We start from the raw sequence: 21,259 nt of genomic DNA on the forward strand, positions 1-21,259 counted from the left end.
TTTATGAGTCGGTAATAGAAATTGCACAAATTTGTACGAGCGTGATGTGCGGCTTCAATCTGTGCAATTTCCCCTTTTCATTTTTTAGAAGGCGTAAGAGAACCATGCTCCATTACCTTAAGAAGTAAAAGATTACACATAAAGAACACTGGATTAGATGGAAGCAATTAAGAAAATAAACAGGAAACAGAGCAAATGAAATTGGTGATTTTGGAGTAGCTCTCCCTATAGTCTCTTTACCCTTTATATTTTCTAACGTTAAAATTAAAGGCACAAAATTTTGTTTCTAAAAAATGGAAATGGCTACTAATTTCATGGAATCCCTCCAGTTAGGACATTCAGTGCTTTTTTGGTGAAGTCAAACCTGGTTGGTGGGCCATTGAAAAGTTTTAAAAGCGCCTTTGCTCAAGACACTGCCATCTACTGGAATACTGACATAATAAATATGGAAATCTTTGTTGTCTGATGTTAAGTACCCACCCCCACCCACCCACCCAGTAAGGTACGTTTGTGCAGTGCACAGCCTGCACCACTGTATGTAGCTGCCCTGACACAAGTGTTGACTGGAGAGTTTTTCACTGGCAGTCAATCCTTCTCAACTTATCTTTGAGTTTTCAAAGAAGTTAAAACTCATCCTTTAAACAGTGGATCTTTTTTTTTTTTTTTTAAATACATATAGCCTCAAACTACTTTGTGCATTGCTGCCATTTGAGGTTTCTTCCTTCTTATCACACCAAACTTTCCTTGGTACTTTTCTCTATTTCTATACGCCATTGTCCTGTAGGTGTCACGCTCTGCCGTTTTTCCTCCCACCCATGACCTCTACGTTGAACGGTTATAGTTGAGACACTGTGCTTCTGGAACTCTTTAATACGGTGTCACCGTGAAGAGTTTAAATCTTCTTTTCAAGGATCTAAAGAGGGCTGTGCCTTTCTTTTCTTCATTTCCCTGGGTTCTCCCACCTTTATTTCTGCTGGCTTACAACTGTGTTCCATCTGTTTGTGCAGCTCAGAACAGTCAGGAACGAGGTAGAAATGTGTAAGCCTCTGTAAGTAGACATCCTCCTTTGACAGGTCATGCACAGGTGACGTGTGACATGTGGCTCAGATGCCAGCTTCTTCTAATCTGGGATTTTCTCTCAAGGGTGTCTCCATGGTTGTTACTAGAAATATCTCCAATATTCCAGGGTTGACCTCTGTTTAGCAGGGAAAGCCCTGGTGGATGATGCAGCAGGCCAGGGCCCATCCACATTTCACTGGGGTCACCTTCAACTTCCACTGGACAAAGGGTCTCGCATCGCTGCAGAGAAGACTGAGTTAGTTCATCTGTGCTCTGCTCGCCTCAGCAGAAGCCCATTGTCCTTGTTTATGTACAAAGTCAGATTCCTGCGGGAGATCCAGGTCCCTCCACGAGCTGACATTTCACGGATCCTGACGTGCAGGTTCACTTCCGCGGCTGCGCCTGGCTCCAGCTCCCCGAGGTCTGGCCTCCCGGCCGCAGCCGCCCTCGACAAGACCTGGCATTGTGCTACTTGTCCTGAGAAGTTTCCTGGCTCCGCGGTGGATGAATGCTCGAGCCGCAGCAACAGGAATTGTTCCTTGAAAACGTGGTGTTAGGTTGTACGGATTGGCCTGCCTCTAGGACAGCCCTAAATAGAAGGCGTCTGTACTTTTCAGAGAAGAAAATTTAAAAACATTACCCAAATGAATTCTCCCTAAAATGTTCTACTTTTCTTCTACAGTATTTTAAACAGCGTTTTTCTTCCGTGGCTCTCAGCCTTCTGCAACTGAAGTTGACTGATACGAATGGGATCAGAATTTAGATACAGTTGCCCCCGCCTGTGTCTTTTACAACTGCCTTCAATTATATCATCCTTCAGATTACTCTTTAAAAGACTAAGAGTCTCTTTAAAAAATAAAGGATACTGAACAGTAAATCTTAATCATTTGTTTTAAGTTTAAAAAATAACTTTTAGGGCTTCCCTGGTGGCGCAGTGGTTGAGAATCTGCCTGCCGATGCAGGGGACACGGGTTCGTGCCCCGGTCCGGGAAGATCCCACATGCCGCGGAGCGGCTGGGCCCGTGAGCCATGGCCGCTGAGCCTGTGCGTCCGGAGCCTGTGCTCTGCAACTGGAGAGGCCACAACAGTGAGAGGCCCGCGTACCGCAAACAAACAAACAAACAAACAAACTTTTATTTTCAGAGAATATAGGAGAACATAAAGAAGAAAAAATACCCACTTATAATCAATCCTGCTACCTAGAAGCAGCCACTGCTAAGTTGGTGATGTGTATCCTGGCTGAATTTTTATCTATTTATAGATGTATCCTTTCCTATCAAAACTGGATCCTACTATATATACAGTTTTATAATGTTCTCTTTTACCTAGTAATATATTAAGAATTTCTTTCCATGTCAGTAAACATAACCCAATATTATTCTTTTCATATTTGCATGTCATCATTTATTTAATACGTCTCCTATTATTGGATATCAAGGGTTTGGTTTGGTTTGGTTTTTCAAGTTGTTGCTAATTCTGGGATAAATTGACTCAAGAAAGCATTCACAGGTTTCAGGCATTTGCTATGAATTGTCTAACTGACTTTCAAAAAGGTTGAATCTACAATTTTACCAGAAGCTAATGAGAGAATATTTTAAAGGTCTCTGTGCTTTATCATTAAAAAATTTTTTTTTTACCGATTGGGAGGTTAAAATGTATATCTTATAGTTAAAACCTTTTCATTTATTGATTCCTGGTGATATCAAGCATTTTATTCATGAAGAGACATTTTTATTTGTTCTTTTTGGGGTTTTTTTTTTTTGGTTTCTTTTTTGGTTTTCTTGCGGTACGTGGGCCTCTCACTGTTGTGGCCTCTCCCGTTGCGGAGCACAGCCTCTGGACGTGCAGGCTCAGCGGCCATGGCTCACGGGCCCAGCCGCTCCGCGGCATGTGGGATCTTCCCAGACCGGGGCACGAACCCGTGTCCCCTGCATCAGCAGGCGGACTCTCAATCACTGCGCCACCAGGGAAGCCCCTTGTATTTTTTTTAATCGTCACTTATTATTCTGTCTGGTGGTTTGTCTGGGTTGAACTTTTTATTTGATTGTTGATATTGATTTTTTTATTACGAAAAATTTTAAAACAAAGTGAAAGGAATAATGCAATAAGCCACCATATTCCCACCACCCAGATTGAACAAACGTTTGCTACACTTATTTCACCAATCTTTTTTTCCTTATATTTTAGATCACATCCCTGACATGACATTTACTCCCACATTCTTTGATATATATATCTCTAAAAAATAAGGACATTTTCTGCAATACCATTGTATACCTTACAAATTAACAACACATTCGATTGGTTTTTAATTGCTAAGAAGGTTCTGTTTGATAAGTGTACAGCCTTGTCAATGAGGAGGAGAAGCACATCTTGGCTTTCTTATGACCTCCAAACATTAAAGAAAATCTGGTGCCTATATGCGCAGCCGAATGATGGAGTGACCTTGGTTCTCCATCTGCCCACAAGCCCCATTTAGAAACCCACTGAATCTGCAATGCCAAGTCTCAATTTGTAGATAAATGCCCCGGCTGAAGCTTGCCAGTGTATAACGATTCATTCAAGCTTTACCCACTACAGTCCTTCTTTCTTTGAAAATGTGTGTCCCCAACATGATGGATGACTGGGTTTCCAGGCCTAGCCCCCTGGGGTCATGAGAGGGCTTCTCTGTTGTGTCCCTTTTAAGCTTGAATAGGGAACTTGCTGTTTCAGATGCTCAGGGTTGTCCTCAGGTCAGGGACTCGCAGTTGTTTTTAATCTCGAGCACTCTGCTCCACCGCCACATCCCCTGAGCTGCCACCCAGGGTTCTTTTATTAAAATAAGTAAATAGGGCTTCCCTGGTGGCACAGTTGTTGAGAGTCCGCCTGCCGATGCAGGGGACGTAGGTTCGTGTCCCGGTCTGGGAAGATCCCACATGCCGTGGAGCGGCTGGGCCCGTGAGCCATGGTCGCTGAGCCTGCGCATCCGGAGCCTGTGCTCCGCAACGGGAGAGGCCACAAGAGTGAGAGGCCCGCGTACCGCAAAATAAAAATAAAAAAAAAAAAGTAAATAAATAAAATCATTCAAGAGTAGGGGTCCTCGGGAGGGACAGTATACATGAGCGCCACTAAAGCTGTGTTTTCTTTCATTATAGATCACCTTTTTAACTGACTGCAAGAAAGTTAACAGGGAAACTGGCACTGACTTTTATATCTAAAATGTTGATATCTGGGCCCGTTTCAGAAGAAGCAGCTACCCAATGTCATCCAAAATGAAATGAGGGCCCAAGCGGGCAGGTAGGATGACCACCTGCTGTCTGCAGTGACACATAGAGATCGCTATACTGGAGCAAAAGGACCTTACCCGGGTTGCAAAGAGAGCTCAAAATCCTTTTACAAAAATCGGTAGACCTAAGCAGTTAATGTATTTCAAATACGATGATTTATAAATATGTTTCAGAGCATACAGATATGTAAATATATACAAAAGAAAGAGTGAGCATTCATCATTCTATTACAAATTATTAGCAAATACCCAAGGACAGTAACATTTGAGAAAAAAATAAGCACCACCTAAAGAAAATTGCATTAATCATGAAAATTAACTTGAAATAATGTTATTTGATCTTTTTAAAAAAATGGAATATCTAAAAATAAAGTGTGTTTGTTTTTCAGTTGTGAGCATATTTTCATGCAAGCTAGTACAGCTTCTCAGAGAGTTTCTTCTGACCTTAAAGTACTTGAAGAAATTTTGAGAAGATAGTTATAACTAATCCAAATATTTCCCCTGTTCCTTATTTTCGAACAATCCTATCTGGATATGTTTGAAAAGCTTTAAAAAAAAAAAAGGAAACCGCAACGCTTTGTGTTCTGTGTCAAGGACTATAACCTGTTATTGTTAGCAAGGTGTAGGTTTGTTCAAAGACAATGTTTCCAGTTTGTTCTCATTTCCTTTGGTTGCAAGATGTATACCTGGAGATCCCATGTGGAAGTTACCTGTATCCATTTCAATCTGCAACGTTCGTATAACGTGTAGTCAGAAAGTCTTGGGACTAGAGTGAGATTTATTCTTGGAAGAATTTAGTCTGTCGCCTGTCTCTGCTTGAGGCTTTTGGCGGCATAGAGGATTGTTTTCTTGACTAACGCCTCTTGCTTATTTCAGAATGTTAATGCAATGTGTCACTCCTGGGTCTAAGTGATTCAGAGGTCAGTACAATGGTTGTTGATAAATGTATGGAATTTCAGTTCTTAAAAAAATTAACCTGATACATCCATACAGAAAACAATTATTTCAGTGTCCTGACTTGAGAGCTGGGGCTAAGTAGAGATTGAGGCAGTCCTGTTACCAGGACGGACAGATGGCCATCTGGTGCGGTGGCCCAGGGGCTGGGGTCTGCTGGGAGGCAGGTAGCAGCTGCAGAGGAAAAACATTGGCTTCCACAGAACTTTCCCACCTCAGAAGGGGGCTCTGGCTCTCCTTCCGCAATATATAGCTTCTCCGAAATATCTAAGTCAGATAATTTGGTCTTAAAATTTCCTTAAAATAAAAAGAAATGAAATAAAAATTAACCAACATTCTTTTGGACGTATTTAACCAGCTCTTAGAAAAAAATCCAGAAGCCCTGTTATGTTATATGATACATAGCTGAATAAATAATTAAGTACTTTTACTTAAAAAAAAACACCATCTTTTTTCCTGATTAAAGAAAATTTTGTCTATGTGCGGATTGAAGTCGGAATATCACTTCAGGATGATTTGCCCGAAACGCTTACATTTAATAGAATTTCATTCTACTCTGAAATATGTAGATCTTTCTAGAGTCTGAGGACAAATTCATTGCAGAGCAAAGTCTTTTTGTCTTATTTAATCTTTCTTTTCTATTTGCCATCCCCAAGTTCAGTCCTAAAATTTATTGTCTTTTAGAAGGAAAAAAAAAATGATTTCTTCTTTGGTGTTCCTTTTAAATTATAGTGCCACTACTAAGCATAAAGTTGTTTTTTCTTAACTTTCTCTTACATACGATATCCACCTTATTCTTTTTCTTTTTTGTCTTGTTCTGCTTTGCTATTGCCATCAAAACAAGAATTCCCGTAACGTGTTGGTTTCAGTGGTGGCACCCCGGGGGGGATGGTTTGTAAGTAGTTGGGCCTTCTGTTTTGCACGAAGCCGAACTCCCTGTCGTCACTCAGATGTTAAAGGTGGAAATGTTTGTGCCACAGTCAGCAGTTAGCAAAATGTATCCCTATTTAGAGCCATAATCTTTTATGGACTCTTATTATTTATTGTAAATCTTTTCTTTCTGCAGCGCTGAGCTGTTGACCTCACAGCGCATGCCATCTAATGCCTGGAATTGTCCAGTCACTGTGACACCAGTGCCCCTTCATATTTTAACCCTTAGATTTTCTGCAGGAGAAAAATCAAAATACGCATTCATTGTCCATTTCATTTTTATTCAGAAAAGAAACTCGAATAAATAAACATTTTGTCTTTTCCAAGTAACAAAAGGCAGGAAAAGTAATGGGGGTGTTTGACAGTTCTAAGTCTACACCAACATCTTCCAGACGCTGTGTCTGAGTATTTATCGATCATACGAGTTAGCTAGTCTTCAGGTGGCCTGTCGTTGTACAGGACCAAAGGGGAGCCACTGTGGTAGGTGGTGATTTTGTTAAATGAGAATAAGTGACAGTCCCTTCCGCCATTAGCTATTAGTCAACCTGCTTCTCTACCAACTTTTTACCGAAAACTGTGGACTAGAAATAAATCATTTTCTGGACAGATTTTGCCTTTTCCACTTCCTAAGCTCTCTTTCTGGTGGAGGGGCTTCTTCACACTAAAATGACTAAATTGAGTCAGGGAGCACGAACCATGCGGCATTCGCAAACTTGCTCCTTTTTTCCTGGAAGAATTGGTGACTATCTAAGCAGTTGAAGGACGGTACACACACGCTTCAGAGTCTAGTACGTCGTAAAATCTGCAGTTCATTGACTCTTTTCCTCCCTGAAAAGTGCAGACCCGCTTCATCCTGAATCGGGTACCTCCGGGGCCTCCCCTCTCTGCCCGCCACCCTCTCCCATCACCCACAGTCCCTGTGGCCTGAACGAGGGGCCGGTTTGTTCACCACAGAGCTGGACGTCCTCTGAGAGCAGATGGGCTTCTGCACTTTACAGACCCTGTGAGGCACAGGAAAAGAAAGGGGGCCTAAGGATGACCGTCTCCACATTCTGAGAATGACAGTGCTTGGTTCCAAGTTATAAGTACAGCATCTTCTGTTCTCAGAACACAGGCAGAAAGTTAAAGATAACCAAATCATTTTTCACATCTTCTGTTTCTCAATTGAAAAAGCCTTTCTTTGGTGACCTAGGATCCTGCGTACTGAAACAGTACTCCCACCCCACTTCCCTCCCTTCTTCCACTGTCTCTTCCTTTTGTTCTGTCAGTTCCAAGAAGGATCCATGACTTTGTATTGTCCATGTGTTCCCTAGATGTTAAGAGACCAAGCAAAAGGCAGTGTAGCTTAGCTTAATGGGCAAGGGTGCAAAATGCGATGCCAGCATGCCTGGGTTCAAATCCTGTCTCAGCCCACGGGCACGGACAACTGCTCACCTTCTCTGTACCCGAGTCTCTTCATCTGTAACATATGGATGATAATAGTAATTGTCGACACCCTGTAGAGGGTCCTTGTGAGGATCCAATGGAGTTAATATGCACAAAGCCCTTTAGACCAGGGCCAGATACTTAGTCAGCAATACACGTGTTTGTTGCCATTTTTATTGAGCATGTATGATGTACTAAGAACTTTAACATGAAATATCTTATTTAACCCTTTACAGCTCCCCTATAAAGATGGTATTTTATTTATTTATTTATTTTTAAAGATGGTATTTTAAAAGCTTTTTTCCAATGATGAAACAGGCTAGGGAGGTTGTTGACAAAGATCACTTCACCATTAACTGGCCAATATGGGATTCAGACTCAGATCCTTCTGACTCCAAACTCAGTGCTAAACCCCTGCACTCTCACTTCCCAGCGTGAATGGATCCGAACGCGGAGCATCGCAGCGGGGTGTCTGGTCTGAGACATGCTCTGTTAACATAGTATCTTCTCTTTATAGATAAGAACTTACACCAGTCTAAAGCTGCTTTGACTTGTCAAAGTTTCTCCATTGACTCTTTGCCCCTAACATTGCCAGTCCTTTTGTGCTTTTCTAGTATCCAGCGTGATTCCCTTCTAATTCTCCACTTCTTCAGGAGAAATCTTTTCTTTTCTATACAGGAGAAAGCTGGCCTCCAGGGTAGAAAATTATTTGCAATGTTGTTTCCCTCAGCGATTGCCTCCGTTTCTTCTGAGCGGCTAGATGGTTATAGGGCTTCACTCCGCATGTGCGTGAAAACCTGTTGAAGAGAACATGTGACGATGCAGAGCTAGCAAAACCTAGGGTGCTCTTCCCAGCACGTAGCGTGACCGCCTCTGCCTGGTTCACCTGGAAACCTTCGGGTTGGTTGGAAATATACCTTTGGTCTTTACCTGCCCTATTTCTTAAACTATTTTTCAATCTGCCTGTGTCGCTGCCGCTTTGCAGTGTTGGCCACCAGAGTCACCATGTCCCATATGGACTGCTGCTCTGGCCACCTGCCTTGGGTTCTCCAACCCACCGGGCAGAGCTTCCTGAAACTGAAATCATACTGCGTCCCCGCCTTACTGAACACACCGCCGGGCTTTCCAGGACTGTTAGGGCAAAGCCGGGATCCCTGAACTCGGTGTGCCCACCTTGCCCGGCACTCCAGCCTCATCCAGCTCCGCAGACTGGCTGTGTCCTCTCACTGTGCAGGGGACACTTCCCCCAGCCACTGGGAACCCTGACAACCCTGCTCTCCATTCAGGTCTCAGCTCAGCTGTGGCTTCTGCAGGAAAAGGTGCTCCTGGCCAGGCCCACGCTGCGACCCCACTCCCCTCTCTTCCACAGCGTTAGTCTAGCTGTGGTAGCCACGCAGGTCTTTGAGCCCTCTTAACATTTGCAGCCGTAGCCAGTTTTGCTGACCTTATGTTCCCAGTGCCTAGCATGCCCAAGCACTCACTAAATGGTTACTGCGAAACTGAGGGAAGGAGGGCAGTGCACACCTTTCTCTGTGGCAAGAAGGGTGATATTCCTAGGTACCTTAGGGGGCCTCTCTAGGGGATCTGGGTGTCCCCAAAGGAAATCTCCACATTTCAGACCAAACAGTTCCATGAGCTTCCTGAACTCTCAGATTCTAGCGTCATTCCAGGGTAACCGAAGGCCCATTGCCTGACGTTTACCCTGCGCCCTTGGGCCAGCAGGTGGTGGTTCCCATGTGAACTGTCCACTCAAACACGAGGATGTCATTGTCACCTTGTATAGATGCTTCAGAGCTAAGGAGGTGGGATTCGAGAAATCTCACACTCTGGGTCTGACCAACAATCCTCCAAGGGCTCTACCTCCTTAGAAGTTCTTTGATTCTAAACAGTTTTCTTTGTGGAAGAGTTAGAAATTAACCGAATCTCTCCAGCGGTCAACGGACCCTTCAATATCAGAGTGACCTTTTCTTCATGCATTTTCTGCAAGGAAACTCTATCCTTTTTGTCGACTCGTGAGGAAAGGTTGATTAATTTATGCTCCCTTTTGAGCTAGACAGAGATACAGATAAAAACAGCTTACGCTGATTGAGCACTTACTGGTTGCCAGACACTGTGAAAAGCACGTTCCGTGAACCATCTTACTCAGTCCTCCTAGAGTGGGTATAGATGCTATTAACGTCCCGCTTTATAGACAAGAAATGAAGGCTCAGAAAAGTTAAGCGATTTGTGCAAGGTCACACAGCCGTAAGTGGTGGAGCTGGAGTTTGGACCTAGAACTGCCCACTCTCAAGTGCACTCTCTTAGCCTCCATGCTGCCTTGCCATATCCTTTCACGAGTTCTGTATCACTTGCAGGTTTTGAGTTGTTTGGCACAAAACAACGTGTCTCCCCACTCCCCATCACTGACTAGCCTACAGCCAGTTCACTTTTTAAGCCTGTTTAAATTGTTTTATGTTTAAGATACAAATAAAAAGCATGCCACACATTTTCAAAACTCTGATGGAAAACTGATGAATTCATAAAGGTGCCAACGAAAGATCAAGAGAAAAAAAATGAATTACATGGGACTGAGTGAACTGATGAGGATGATCATAATTTTTGTGACTTTCTGTTTGAATAAAAAAAAAAAAACCCACAAGGACTCAGAGGCAAAAAATATACAAATCAGTTTTCACTGCAAAGTAAAGGAGCTGTTACAGTGGAGGATGACTGGACTGAATGTCAATATTATGACATAGTATGGGTGTGTTTCGTGTTTGGTAATTGCAATCATTGTTGCTTCTGTTGTGGCCATCCATTTACAATGCTTGGTGTCAGTTTATTTATCTCCTGTAAAAATAAACTACAGTGTGTGTGTGAAAAAAAAGAGATAAAACAGCCTGAGGAAAGGGTAATGATTAAAATTTTATTATCAGAAACAATACGAAAAAAAAACCAGAAAGCATGCCACACAAAGTTGCATCGAATCTAGCCTGAGTCATGTGAGACTATACTGTTAACTGTGTGTTTTATTTTTTTTTATTTTTTTTTTATTTTATTTTTTTTTTTGCGGTACGCGGTCCTCTCAGTGTTGTGGCCTCTCCCGCTGCGGAGCACAGGCTCCAGACGCGCAGGCCCAGCGGCCATGGCCCACGGGCCCAGCCGCTCCGCGGCGCGCGGGATCCCCCCGGACCGGGGCACGAACCCATGTGCCCTGCATCGGCAGGCGGACTCCCAACCACTGCGCCACCAGGGAAGCCCCTGTGTGTTTTATTTTTAAAAGATGGATATGTCTTCCATTTTTATCGTAATCTTTCCTTTTTGATATTTAATAACAGTAACCGGTAGCCTCTTGGCATGTTTAGAAAAGCAGCACCAGTCATGGGAGTCCTAGTTTTGCGTGACCCCAGATCTGTTCCTTCCTCCATCTGCAGTTTTGCAGCAGCCGATCCGGCAGGCTGTACGTCTCTGACTTCCGGGAAGGTTCAGCCAATCAGAGCCTTTGATGTGGTGGGGGTGGGGCTTAAGAAAGAGGCGGGGTATTTCCCTCCCTCCCTGTCCTTCCTGTCTGCCTCCTGCTACGGCTGCACCTCTGTGGTCCCAGCTCCCTGCTGGGCAGGCTCACCTTGCCTCCAGCTTCCACCAGGTGACCTCAGTTCCCTGGGCTCCATTTACCTCTGCCTTTTGTCTCTCCAGCCTCAGCGTGCTGGTGGCTTCCTGCTAGCTCTGGGCTGCACTACTGGCGCCTATGAACCTTCCACCACCTGTGCACCGAGTGAAATTTGCTCTGTTGTACAGCAATAGGGCTTCCCGTGCTCCATGTTGGACTCTGTTGTGTATTCCAGTATTCTCACACGTGATCGCAATATAGTTTTCTTTAGAGGCATGGGAGATGGAGGCTATGACTGGGTTAAAATCCGCTGATTAAAAGCAGCCTAAGTGTTTGTGTTCACTATGGCTGTGGTATAAGGGGAAAACCCTGCCTGGGTGTCTGGTGTCTAGTTCTCACTGAGTCACTAGGGGAGCTTAGAATCACTCAAGTCAAAGCCTCAGTTTCTTGAAAAATGAAAGTGCTCCCCGGGGTCCCTTCTGGCAGCCCCATTAGCTGGCTTTAACTCCTTCCAAACCAAGACAGTTGTAGGATGCAGACTCAGTTCCCGTGGGGACCAGCGAGTTGTCTCCATCGGCTCGGCGGACCCTGACTCCAGCCATCTGCCCTTCGGACGGGTGCCATTGGTCCCTGAGGGGTCAGGTGACACAGTGTGGGCGAGCTGGGGCAAACCTGTCACCACTCTGGAAAGACCTCCAAAACAGGCTTTTCTGATCTGACACATGTGCTTGGACTTCATTCAGGCACAACTCCCTCCCAGATCCTACAGTGCAAAAGTAAAATTTACTGCTCAGCTGTCCTGACAGTGGGTTTAACAACGTATCAAAGATGTTGTTTCATCTGTTCACCTTAAGTATACAACCAGTCGGCAGAATGTGCAGATGGTACTTGTCTGATGTAATATAGTCTCTCTTTCTCCATTTTAAGCACAATCTTATAGTCTCTAAACAGCATTTTAAAAATACGTTGACCCACATGTTGTTTGTGTATACGTATGTATTTGGGGCCAGATGCTCTGGGTATCCTAAATAACTTTGATTTACTAAACTTGCCTCCTCCTTCCCCACCCCCAGCCCTTTCTTTTCAGAAGATACCTTTAGACAATCACCATTCACCTCCAACTCAAAAGACCTGCTGCCCAGTGAATCTGTGCTTCACGGAAGAATATCAGCTCCAGGTATGGAAACATGGTCGATTTTGCTTCTACTAATGGTTGCTTAAAAATTACTTTTCTGGAATGCGTGGATTCTCAGGTACTGTTGGTTCAGTTTATAGGCTGAAGTTACTCATCTGAAGCTAGGCTTTTGAGAAGAGAGAGAATTTAAATAGCCACAAAAGTTTGTTAGAAGAAAAAGCAGACAGTAAGAAAGCTCTCCGCTGCGGGGGGCTTATTGTTCTTTATCGGCTGATGTTTCATTCGCAGAGTGAATTCCTTTGAAATAGCAAAGTATAACCTGGAAATAATTTGCTTTCCACGTTGTCAGTATTTTAGGCAGGCAGCCAGGAAGATGTAGGAGGGTGGTGGCAAGACCGCTAGTCGCAGACCGGGAAGATCATGACCCTGGGGGTGGGCCACCACAAAGAGCACTTCGGTTTCCATGGCAGCAACACAGCTTGTTACGACAGTCTTGGCACCCAGATATCACCTCTGTTCTGAGAGGATCCGCATAGATCCATCTACCACTTCCTTTTGCCACGTCAGCCTCAATGCACAATTTCCTATCCACGCTTCCTTTTTCATTGCTCCCTTCCCGAGCAGAAAGAAAGATGTGCCTGCTGTCCCCTTACCAACAGCATGGCCATCCCTCAGGACTTAACATGTGCATCTCAGAGTGGTCATGAAATGAGAACGTTTGAGAACCCCTGCCCTGGAGTCTCTCCTCCCTTCCCACCCCTCCCCCACCCCAGTGCAACCTGTCCAGCTGCCAGGAAGCTTTCAGCTCCCAGTCACTAAGAGAATTTCAGAGGCTCCTGGTGGCCTCCACACCCGTTCATGTGTCCAGGAGAGACCAAGGCCACATGTGTGCACGAGGGGCTCACAGCAGGGTTGTTGGCCAGGAATTCCTGCAAGAATAAAGTCCAGTGTCCCCCTCACACGCAAGGAGCCCGTGTCACAGGTGCAAACGGCTGCAGAGCTGAGTGTTTTACGATTCGGAAAGAGCCAAGGAGCATCTTCTGAGATACTGGCTTGTGGATGTCACAGGTCGTTGGAAGTGGTCCGTGACAGACAGTGGGGAAGAGGCCACTCTTTGTCGTTCTTTAGTCTTGGGATGGCAGATCCATTTCTTCTCATCTCCAAAGAGTCCAGGTACCTGCAGCCTTGTTAGCCTGGCAGGGCTTTTCTATTCAAACCCCATAAATAACATGCTTACACAAAAACACGTTACATAATACCTGGTTCTGGAGGTGGAAAGAAATTCTGGTTAGTTGATGCCTTCATTCTCAAACAGGGGCTATTGGAACTGCTGTTTACTTCCCACAGTGTCTTTTTGAATAACCATCTCCCTGTTCCCCAAATTATCACCCTGCTGTTAAGTTGATGGATTGTGACTTTCTAATGTCAAAATAACTGCCTAGTAATTGCCTGTCAGAATGCTGTGACCCATACAGCCAAGCATCCCGTAATGTATATAGAAACCCTGCATTGCTGGCTTAATGTGCGGCTTGGCTATATTTTACGAAGGGTTTATTGGTCAAGTTACAGCTCGCCCTCAAAAAGTAATATGTTTAACTATGTGTGTTGTGTTGTCGGGTGGGGAACTTGCTATGATGCGCTTCACAGACTTTTATTACAAATTAGATAAACTCACCCTTAAAAAGTTAACTCTTATTTTGGGGGGAGAAGTCAGCATGACCGGGATTTTTTTTTAATGTAAATGCACCATTCTTGAGGGGTGATCGGTCTCTGTTCTTGAAAAAGCCTTTCTTTAGGCAGAGGATAGGCAAAATGACTATATTTAAATTTTGCCAAAATAGACAACTAAAAAGGGCCTATTTAAAGCAAGCAAGGTAAAAATGCTTTAGAAATGGAGTTAAAATTAGAAAAATTAAAAGCGGTAAGGACAATCTGGTGATCACAAAGTTCTCGTAATCCGAAGATATATTTTGTAAGGAAAACCTTGATGATTTGGACGAATTGTGGAGAAGACCAATCTGAACTAACAAAAGACTGCAGTACGGCGACTTTTCAAGAAAACATGTGTTTGACGTGTTAATGGCAGTGATAAATGGCCATGGTGTACTACCTACTCAAGCTCCCCAATCCTTTACCCACAATCCTGAAACCCATAATTTTTTGAATAAGTTGTTTGGTGGCAAAACCTAATGGGAGGCTATTTATAGCCTTTATGTATTACGCCAAGGATGAAATCCATACATTTTTGTTGCAGAAATATCAATGTGCTTGATTACGAAGGCCCATCGGAGTGTTACATCAAATAATACCTTATGCACCATATTATCATCTGAAATCAGAAAAGTATGAATCCCAAAATACATCAGGCCCCAGGGGTCTTAGATAGATACGGTGAACATACGTCCGTTCCAGGACTCTGCTAAATGCAGCGCTGGGAACAAAGAAATTTTGAAGCCAAAGATCTTAAGATTCTAGGGTATAAGAATCATAAATTCCTATAGAAGATTTCGGAAGACCAAGTGGGCAGCAGATTTCTGAATCATTGACGATGTGGCAAGAACGAGTTGTCCGAGGCAGATGCTCTAGTACTACGACAGCATTGTTAATGAGGGCCTGGATTCGAGAAAAGGAGGACGGGGATAGGACAGGCAGGAAATGGGCTAGTTGACTAGTTTGGTTAGCTTTGTCATCAGCAGGTTGAAGTAGGGACCTATGGTGGCTGTGCAGAAATGGGGAAGCCAGGAAGGAGATAGCTGGCTTTAGTGACTAGGCAGAAAATCATTTGTTGTTAGTACATAAATAAAAGCGTCAGCATCCTTAGACATCTTCTCTTGGGTAATTTAAGTGTCACCATTAAAATATTATTTCCATTCTTTATTTACTTAGCAAACTTCTTGCCACACATCATGTCAAGACAAATGTCAGCCTGGAGAATGATCTCAGAGTCCCAACTAGTGGAGACCGTAATTAATGAGGTTTAATGTGCCTAGTTACGATCCAGGAAAGCCCTTGCAAATGCTGAAAACCCACAGCATTAATTCAACAATAGATATTGGTATCTATTTATACACCTGTATCAGTGGGATGAAATCCTCTCCCGTTCGCCTTTGGAGTGAGACCACGGGGCAGGGGAGTGTACCACGTGAGAGTATCGTTGAAGGCCTGGCAGCTCCAGGCCAAAGCGATGCTCGCAGTGGGTTGTGATTGTGTTTCAGGCCTGTGGAGCACGAAGCAAGCGGTGTGGGAGAGAGCAAAATGGGGAGAGGTGGTAGCACCACGGATCATGGAAAAATTGAGAATAGCACTGTTAACTAGGCATTTGCCTTCGGCAGATGGTCTCTAAGACACACAGCTGCCACCATCCCAGAGAAACAGAATAAACACAGAGCTTTGCGGTGTCCTGGACCCGGTTGTTGCCACTATTTCTAGACTGACTTTCCTGTGAACCAAAAAATGCTCACGAGCCAAGACCTAACATTTTTACTTGCTGTGAATGTCTTAGGCGGAGGTAACACCAGGAATCCTTAATAAAACAATGAGTTAAAAGCTGCTGTCATCGTCTGCTGGAGGGATGTGAGGACAAAATAACCTGAAGGCCGTGAATAGATGACTGAGTGCACCCTGGCTAGTGCCGGGGCTGGTGGGTGATTGTACCAAAGAAATAAAAGAGATTTCCTATTATGGGGGAGATAAAATTACAGACTCTGTGTAATTTAATGTACTTTGTCTAATTTATAGTTGTCTCACTTTGTAAGAGATTTACACTGATAGAGGAGAGATTCTGAGGTCAGGTGTGTTTCAGGGCACGAAGGGCAGTTCTGTATAAGGAGTAGACCCATTGCCATGTACCTGCAGCTATTTCTGTTTTCCCGTCGTCTTTCCGAAGCAAAGGCTATTAAGAGAAGGATTTACGTCTCGGCACTGCTTTTAAGCAGTGTGGAGCTTCAATTCTGTTTTATTATGATTTGAAGTCACAGTATGTTTGCTCTGTATCAAGCCAAAAAACAAAAACACAAGCAGAGCGGGTGTGAAGGAAAATGCAGGTCTCCGTGGAACTCTTTCACGGTGTTTGGAGTCACTGATGCTTCTGTTATTTCAGATGGAGCTTAGAGTCAGACAATGTAAAACATGTCAGCAATTGTATTTGTAAATCCCTTCACCCATTACTTGCTAAATTCTCTTTAAAAAAAGAAACTCTTTTTGCTGTTATTGTTCATAACATCCAAACAAGAAGAACATGGGCAAAATTTAGTTCAAGACTTGATATGCCAATCAGGTTTGATGTTAAATAAAAAGGCACGTTTAGAATGGTCTGCCTTGTCCCCAGGCCAATTCTTGATCCATTTTCCTCTATCTGTTCTGCCAATCACTCTAATACAAGTGGTACCATGTCATATACACTTTTCTGAAATCTAAATTAATGGTGCCTTGCATTAGAGTGCCACCAGTGACTGACTCTTGGCCTGCCGTGCAGCTGCCCAGATAGGAATGACCTCTCTCAGGCAGTGGGTTTAAAAGATGTGCATGTCACCTTTGTTTATGTTAAGACTTCCCGACTCATATCTCGAGAGAGAGACATACCAAGCTTTCCTGGATTACAGCAAAGTGTTTTCTTCAATCCTTTTTCAAACACAGCAGATTCTTTTAAAATTCAGACTAAGTCATGGATAAACAGTAGAACATTGGGTGTTGTTTGGTGTGTATCATTTTGTGGCTTAAGCTCCTTTTTGATTAAACAGATTCATCCTGTACAGAGGAGGAAGTTAATAGTTATCAAGGACCTGCTAAATTGTCAGGCCCGGGATCTGTGTCATCTCATTTAATTTTGAAAGCAACCCATTGAGACATAGGAATTATGCTCAATTTACAGGTGACTAAATGGAGGTTCAGAGAGATTTAATACCCTTTTTCCAGTTTTATTGAGATATAATTGACATATAACATTGTATTCGTTTAAAATGTACAACCTAATGATTTGATATACATATTTTGCAGAATGATCACTGCAATAAGTCTAGTTAACATCCATCACCTCACATCGTTGCAAATTCTTTTTCTTGTGAGAACCTTTAAGATCTGTTCTCTTAGCAACTTTCAAACCTGCAGTGTGGTATTGTTAACTACAGTCACCGTGCCGTACATTTCATCCCCAGAATTTATTTATCTTATAACTGGAAGTTTGTACCTTTTGCGGAGACAGTACAGATTTCATGGGTTCAGAGATATTGTGGGTTCAGTTCCAGGCCACCACAATAAAGCGAATATTACCGTAAAGTGAGTCACACGAATTTTTTTGGTTTCCCGGTACATATAAAAGTTATGTTTACACCATACTGTAGTCTATTAAGTAAGCATTATGTCTAAAAAACAACATGCATGCCTTAGTTAAGAGATATTTTATTGCTAAAAAATGCTAACCATCATCTGACAAGGCATAGTTGCCACAAACCTTCGATTTGTTAAAAAAAAAAAAAAAAAGCAATATCTGCGAAGCACAATAAAGCGACATATGCCTGTAATAACTTGTTCAGAATCATCCAGTTGGTGAGTGGCAGCCCGTGAATTCAAACCCAGAACTCCACGGTGCATTTTCTCTCTTTCTGCCCTGTCACACTGCCTCCTAAGTCAGATATGTGTCACCAGCAGTGAGCAAAGCAGCACATCTCTCCAGGGTTTGCCCATACGTACTCCCAGTTGACATTTGAAGTATTACTGATGGATGGCCTTCTTTTAGTTAGGAATAAAAAGTAGTCCTTTAAATAAGATATTTCAAAGCAGTGACAAGATAAGAATGTATTGTTTATTAATATAATGCTAATTTTGTCCTCTTCCCTTTTAATTCTTTTCTTTTTTCCCTTAATGCCTCTATATCTAGTAATCATAGTCACTTGGAATGTTTCTTTCAGTCAAGAAACTTAAAGAAACAATGTTTCTTTTCAGTAACCTTTTTTTTGCGGTACGCGGGCCTCTCACTGTTGTGGCCTCTCCCGTTGCGGAGCACAGGCTCCGGACGCGCAGGCTCAGCGGCCATGGCTCACGGGCCCAGCTGCTCCGCGGCATGTGGGATCTTCCCAGACCGGAGCACGAACCCGTGTCCCCTGCATCGGCAGGTGGACTCTCAACCACTGCGCCACCAGGGAAGCCCGCTTTTCAGTAACCTTTAATGGATTGTCTGAGCCGTAGAAATAGTTTCATGAACCTGGTTAAAACCTCCTGGTTAAATAAGACACATAACACTGAAGTGAGTGGTGATCTGATCAGCGATGCAAAAGGAAAAGTTCTCCACTGGGAATCAGGAGAACCCGGGTTTAGCCCTAGCTAAGCTTCCAGTAGAAAGAGAATAGAAGAGCTTCAAGCTTCTTCCACATCCCCTCTTTTTCAAAAACTGCCGTCTGTAGTGGTACTGTGACCTCAACTCAGGTTTCTTTATTTTCCTTGTAGAGCCAAAACTATATGCTGGTATGCGGAACAGCAGTTTAGTCTACTAGAAATTCTACCACACCCACTAAGAGTTGGGGAAGGGACATAATCCTCGAAGGACAGTACTGGGGATGGTAGTGACTGAGAAGCGGGCACAAGAAGGGCATCTGGGAAGATGGACCATTTCATTTCTTGATCTGGCTGCTGATTACATGCATGGGTAATTCTGTGGAAATTCATCAAGCTGTGTTAGGGCTAACTGTCTTATTCACAAATAGGTGGGTCTTGATGCCACGTGGCCACCTCCAGGTGGCCTGCATCTTCACTTCAGAGACCAAAAGTGATGATGATGCCAGCTGTCTTTCAAGTAGACAATTTTTAGTTTATAGGAACATTTCCATTCGTAGCACAAAATTGCCCCGAATTAAGTGACATATAGGTTGATATCTCTGATTCCCGTTCTGTTTCAAATTGGGAAAGTATTCTGCACTGCTTATAGCATTTCTCTGATGTACTTACAAAAGGTGAGCTATGTAGTCTGTCCAGCTGTTTACTAGAGGGAGAAGTTTTTGTTGTTACACAGCTTCCTGACCCAGATAATGTTATTTAAGGCTAAAAATGATGTGCTTGCAACTAGTTCCATCTGTCCCTCAGCAGACTAGTTTGGTCTCAGTCAGAGTGTAGGTGAATTCCAAAGGGGAGCTGTTGACTCCATTAAAAATTCTTTGAAGAGAAAGGTCTTCGTGTCCGAGTTAGTCCTTCTCAAAAATGTGACTAATCAGGTCTCTGCAGACCAGCGGTTGTGGTGTTCACATACTGAAGGGGTTTAATTGTGGTAACCTTTCCAAAGGAGAAATTTATCTCCAGTTTAGATGCCTCACCTGAGCTATCTGTGGAAAGCCACGAAGACAGAGGACAAAACTGTGGTCGCTGTGCTAAGTCCCTTTATCTATGCCCAGATAGCACCGGGGTTGAGTCACTTGGTATTGAAGATAATCATCAACTCTTTCGTGTTTGTACTTTGCGGGAAATGGTGACATCCAAAAGCCCTTTTAAAAACCCAGTTTTTTGGGCTTCCCTGCTGGCACAGTGGTTAAGAATCTGCCTGCCAATGCAGGGGGCACCGGTTCGAGCTCTGGTCCGGGAAGATCCCACATGCCGCGGAGCAACTAAGCCTGTGCGCCACAACTACTGAGCCTGCGCTCTAGAGCACACGAGCCACAACTACTGAAGCCGCGTGCCTATGCTCCGCAACAAGAGAAGCCACCGCAATGAGAAGCCCGCACACCGCAACGAAGAGTAGCCCCCGCTTGCCACAACTAGAGAAAGCCGGCACACAGCAATGAAGACCCAATGCAGCCAAAAATAAATAAAAAAAATAAATTAGTTTTTTTTAAGCCAGTTTTTGTTATGTAAATTAGTTCATTTGTGTCATATTTTAGATCCCATGTATAAGTGATATACGATATTCATCTTCCTCTGAATGAGTTACTTCATTTAGTATGATACTCTCTAGGTCCATCCATGTTGCTGCCAATGGCATTGTTTCATTCTTTTTTATGGCTAAGTAAACATACTTGTGGTTACGAAAGGGGAAGAGGGGTGGAATTAGGAGTTTGAGATTAGCAGATACACACTACTATATATAAAATAGATAAACAGCAAGGACTTACTTTATAGCACAGGGAACTATATTCAATATCTTGTAATAAAATATACAGGAAAAGAAAAACTCCAGTTTGAGGACTGTGTTTCTCAGGTGTTTCTCAGGTTAGGTCCCTGAGGCTGTGACCACTTCGGCCCTGGCCTGATATCTTCCTGTGAGCAGAACATAAAATTTTCTGCACGCCATTTATAAGGCCTCTGCGGTGCCTGTGGTTGTGTTTTTACTTTTGCAGAGACCATTGAGATGCCTGGAGAATGAATAGTGCTGTAAAAGGTCAAATTCTTGAGTATGTGTAATGGACGATGGAGAATATTTGTTTGAAAATTGCCATGTGGTGACCCTGGCTTCAGTTTGGGACCAGCTAATTCAAACTACAAGGCCTTTTCTGTATATACAATACGTTCTTCCATTCCTTTGCTATCAAAGATACATATTCTCATTTCATGCAATTTCTTCTTTGTGTTTATTCCTTTGCAGGGCAGCAACTGCCCTCCGGTAACCAGTGTAGAAAAAAGAAAAGCCATTCCGCTTACAGACTAGACCATCTATTTTTCATTCAAACGGATCCATTCTGTATTCCCACATGTAGGCCCAACGGGGACCTCTCTGCAGTGAGAGAGACACCCCTGCCCCACGTCACACCACAGCCCTTCCTCCATGTGGTTGTTGGAATGACTGTCAGGGCTTCAGCTAGGGGCTGTTCTCTCTCATGCAGTGTGTTTCCTTTAGCAAAGTCCTTACCATTTCTCTTCTCCATCTATCATCCAGAAAAGGAAGGTGAATTAGAAGCGCAAAAGTATGGACAGTCTTTGCACT

At 43.5% G+C, this 21,259-nt stretch overlaps 1 protein-coding gene across 7 annotated transcripts in view; it reads left to right on the forward strand.

The window, feature by feature from the left end:
* Window positions 1-21,259, forward strand: part of ZNF827 (zinc finger protein 827) — a 180,576-nt gene that overhangs the window by 103,801 nt on the left and 55,516 nt on the right. For all 7 annotated transcript variants that reach the window (XM_067736747.1, XM_067736745.1, XM_067736748.1 and 4 more), the window contains one exon: window positions 12,296-12,399. In XM_067736747.1, the coding sequence (XP_067592848.1) occupies window positions 12,296-12,399 (104 nt within the window). The remainder of the gene's footprint in view (window positions 1-12,295; window positions 12,400-21,259) is intronic.

The sequence above is a fragment of the Pseudorca crassidens genome, chromosome 4, assembly GCF_039906515.1.
Source record: "Pseudorca crassidens isolate mPseCra1 chromosome 4, mPseCra1.hap1, whole genome shotgun sequence".
Lineage (NCBI taxonomy): Eukaryota > Metazoa > Chordata > Mammalia > Artiodactyla > Delphinidae > Pseudorca > Pseudorca crassidens.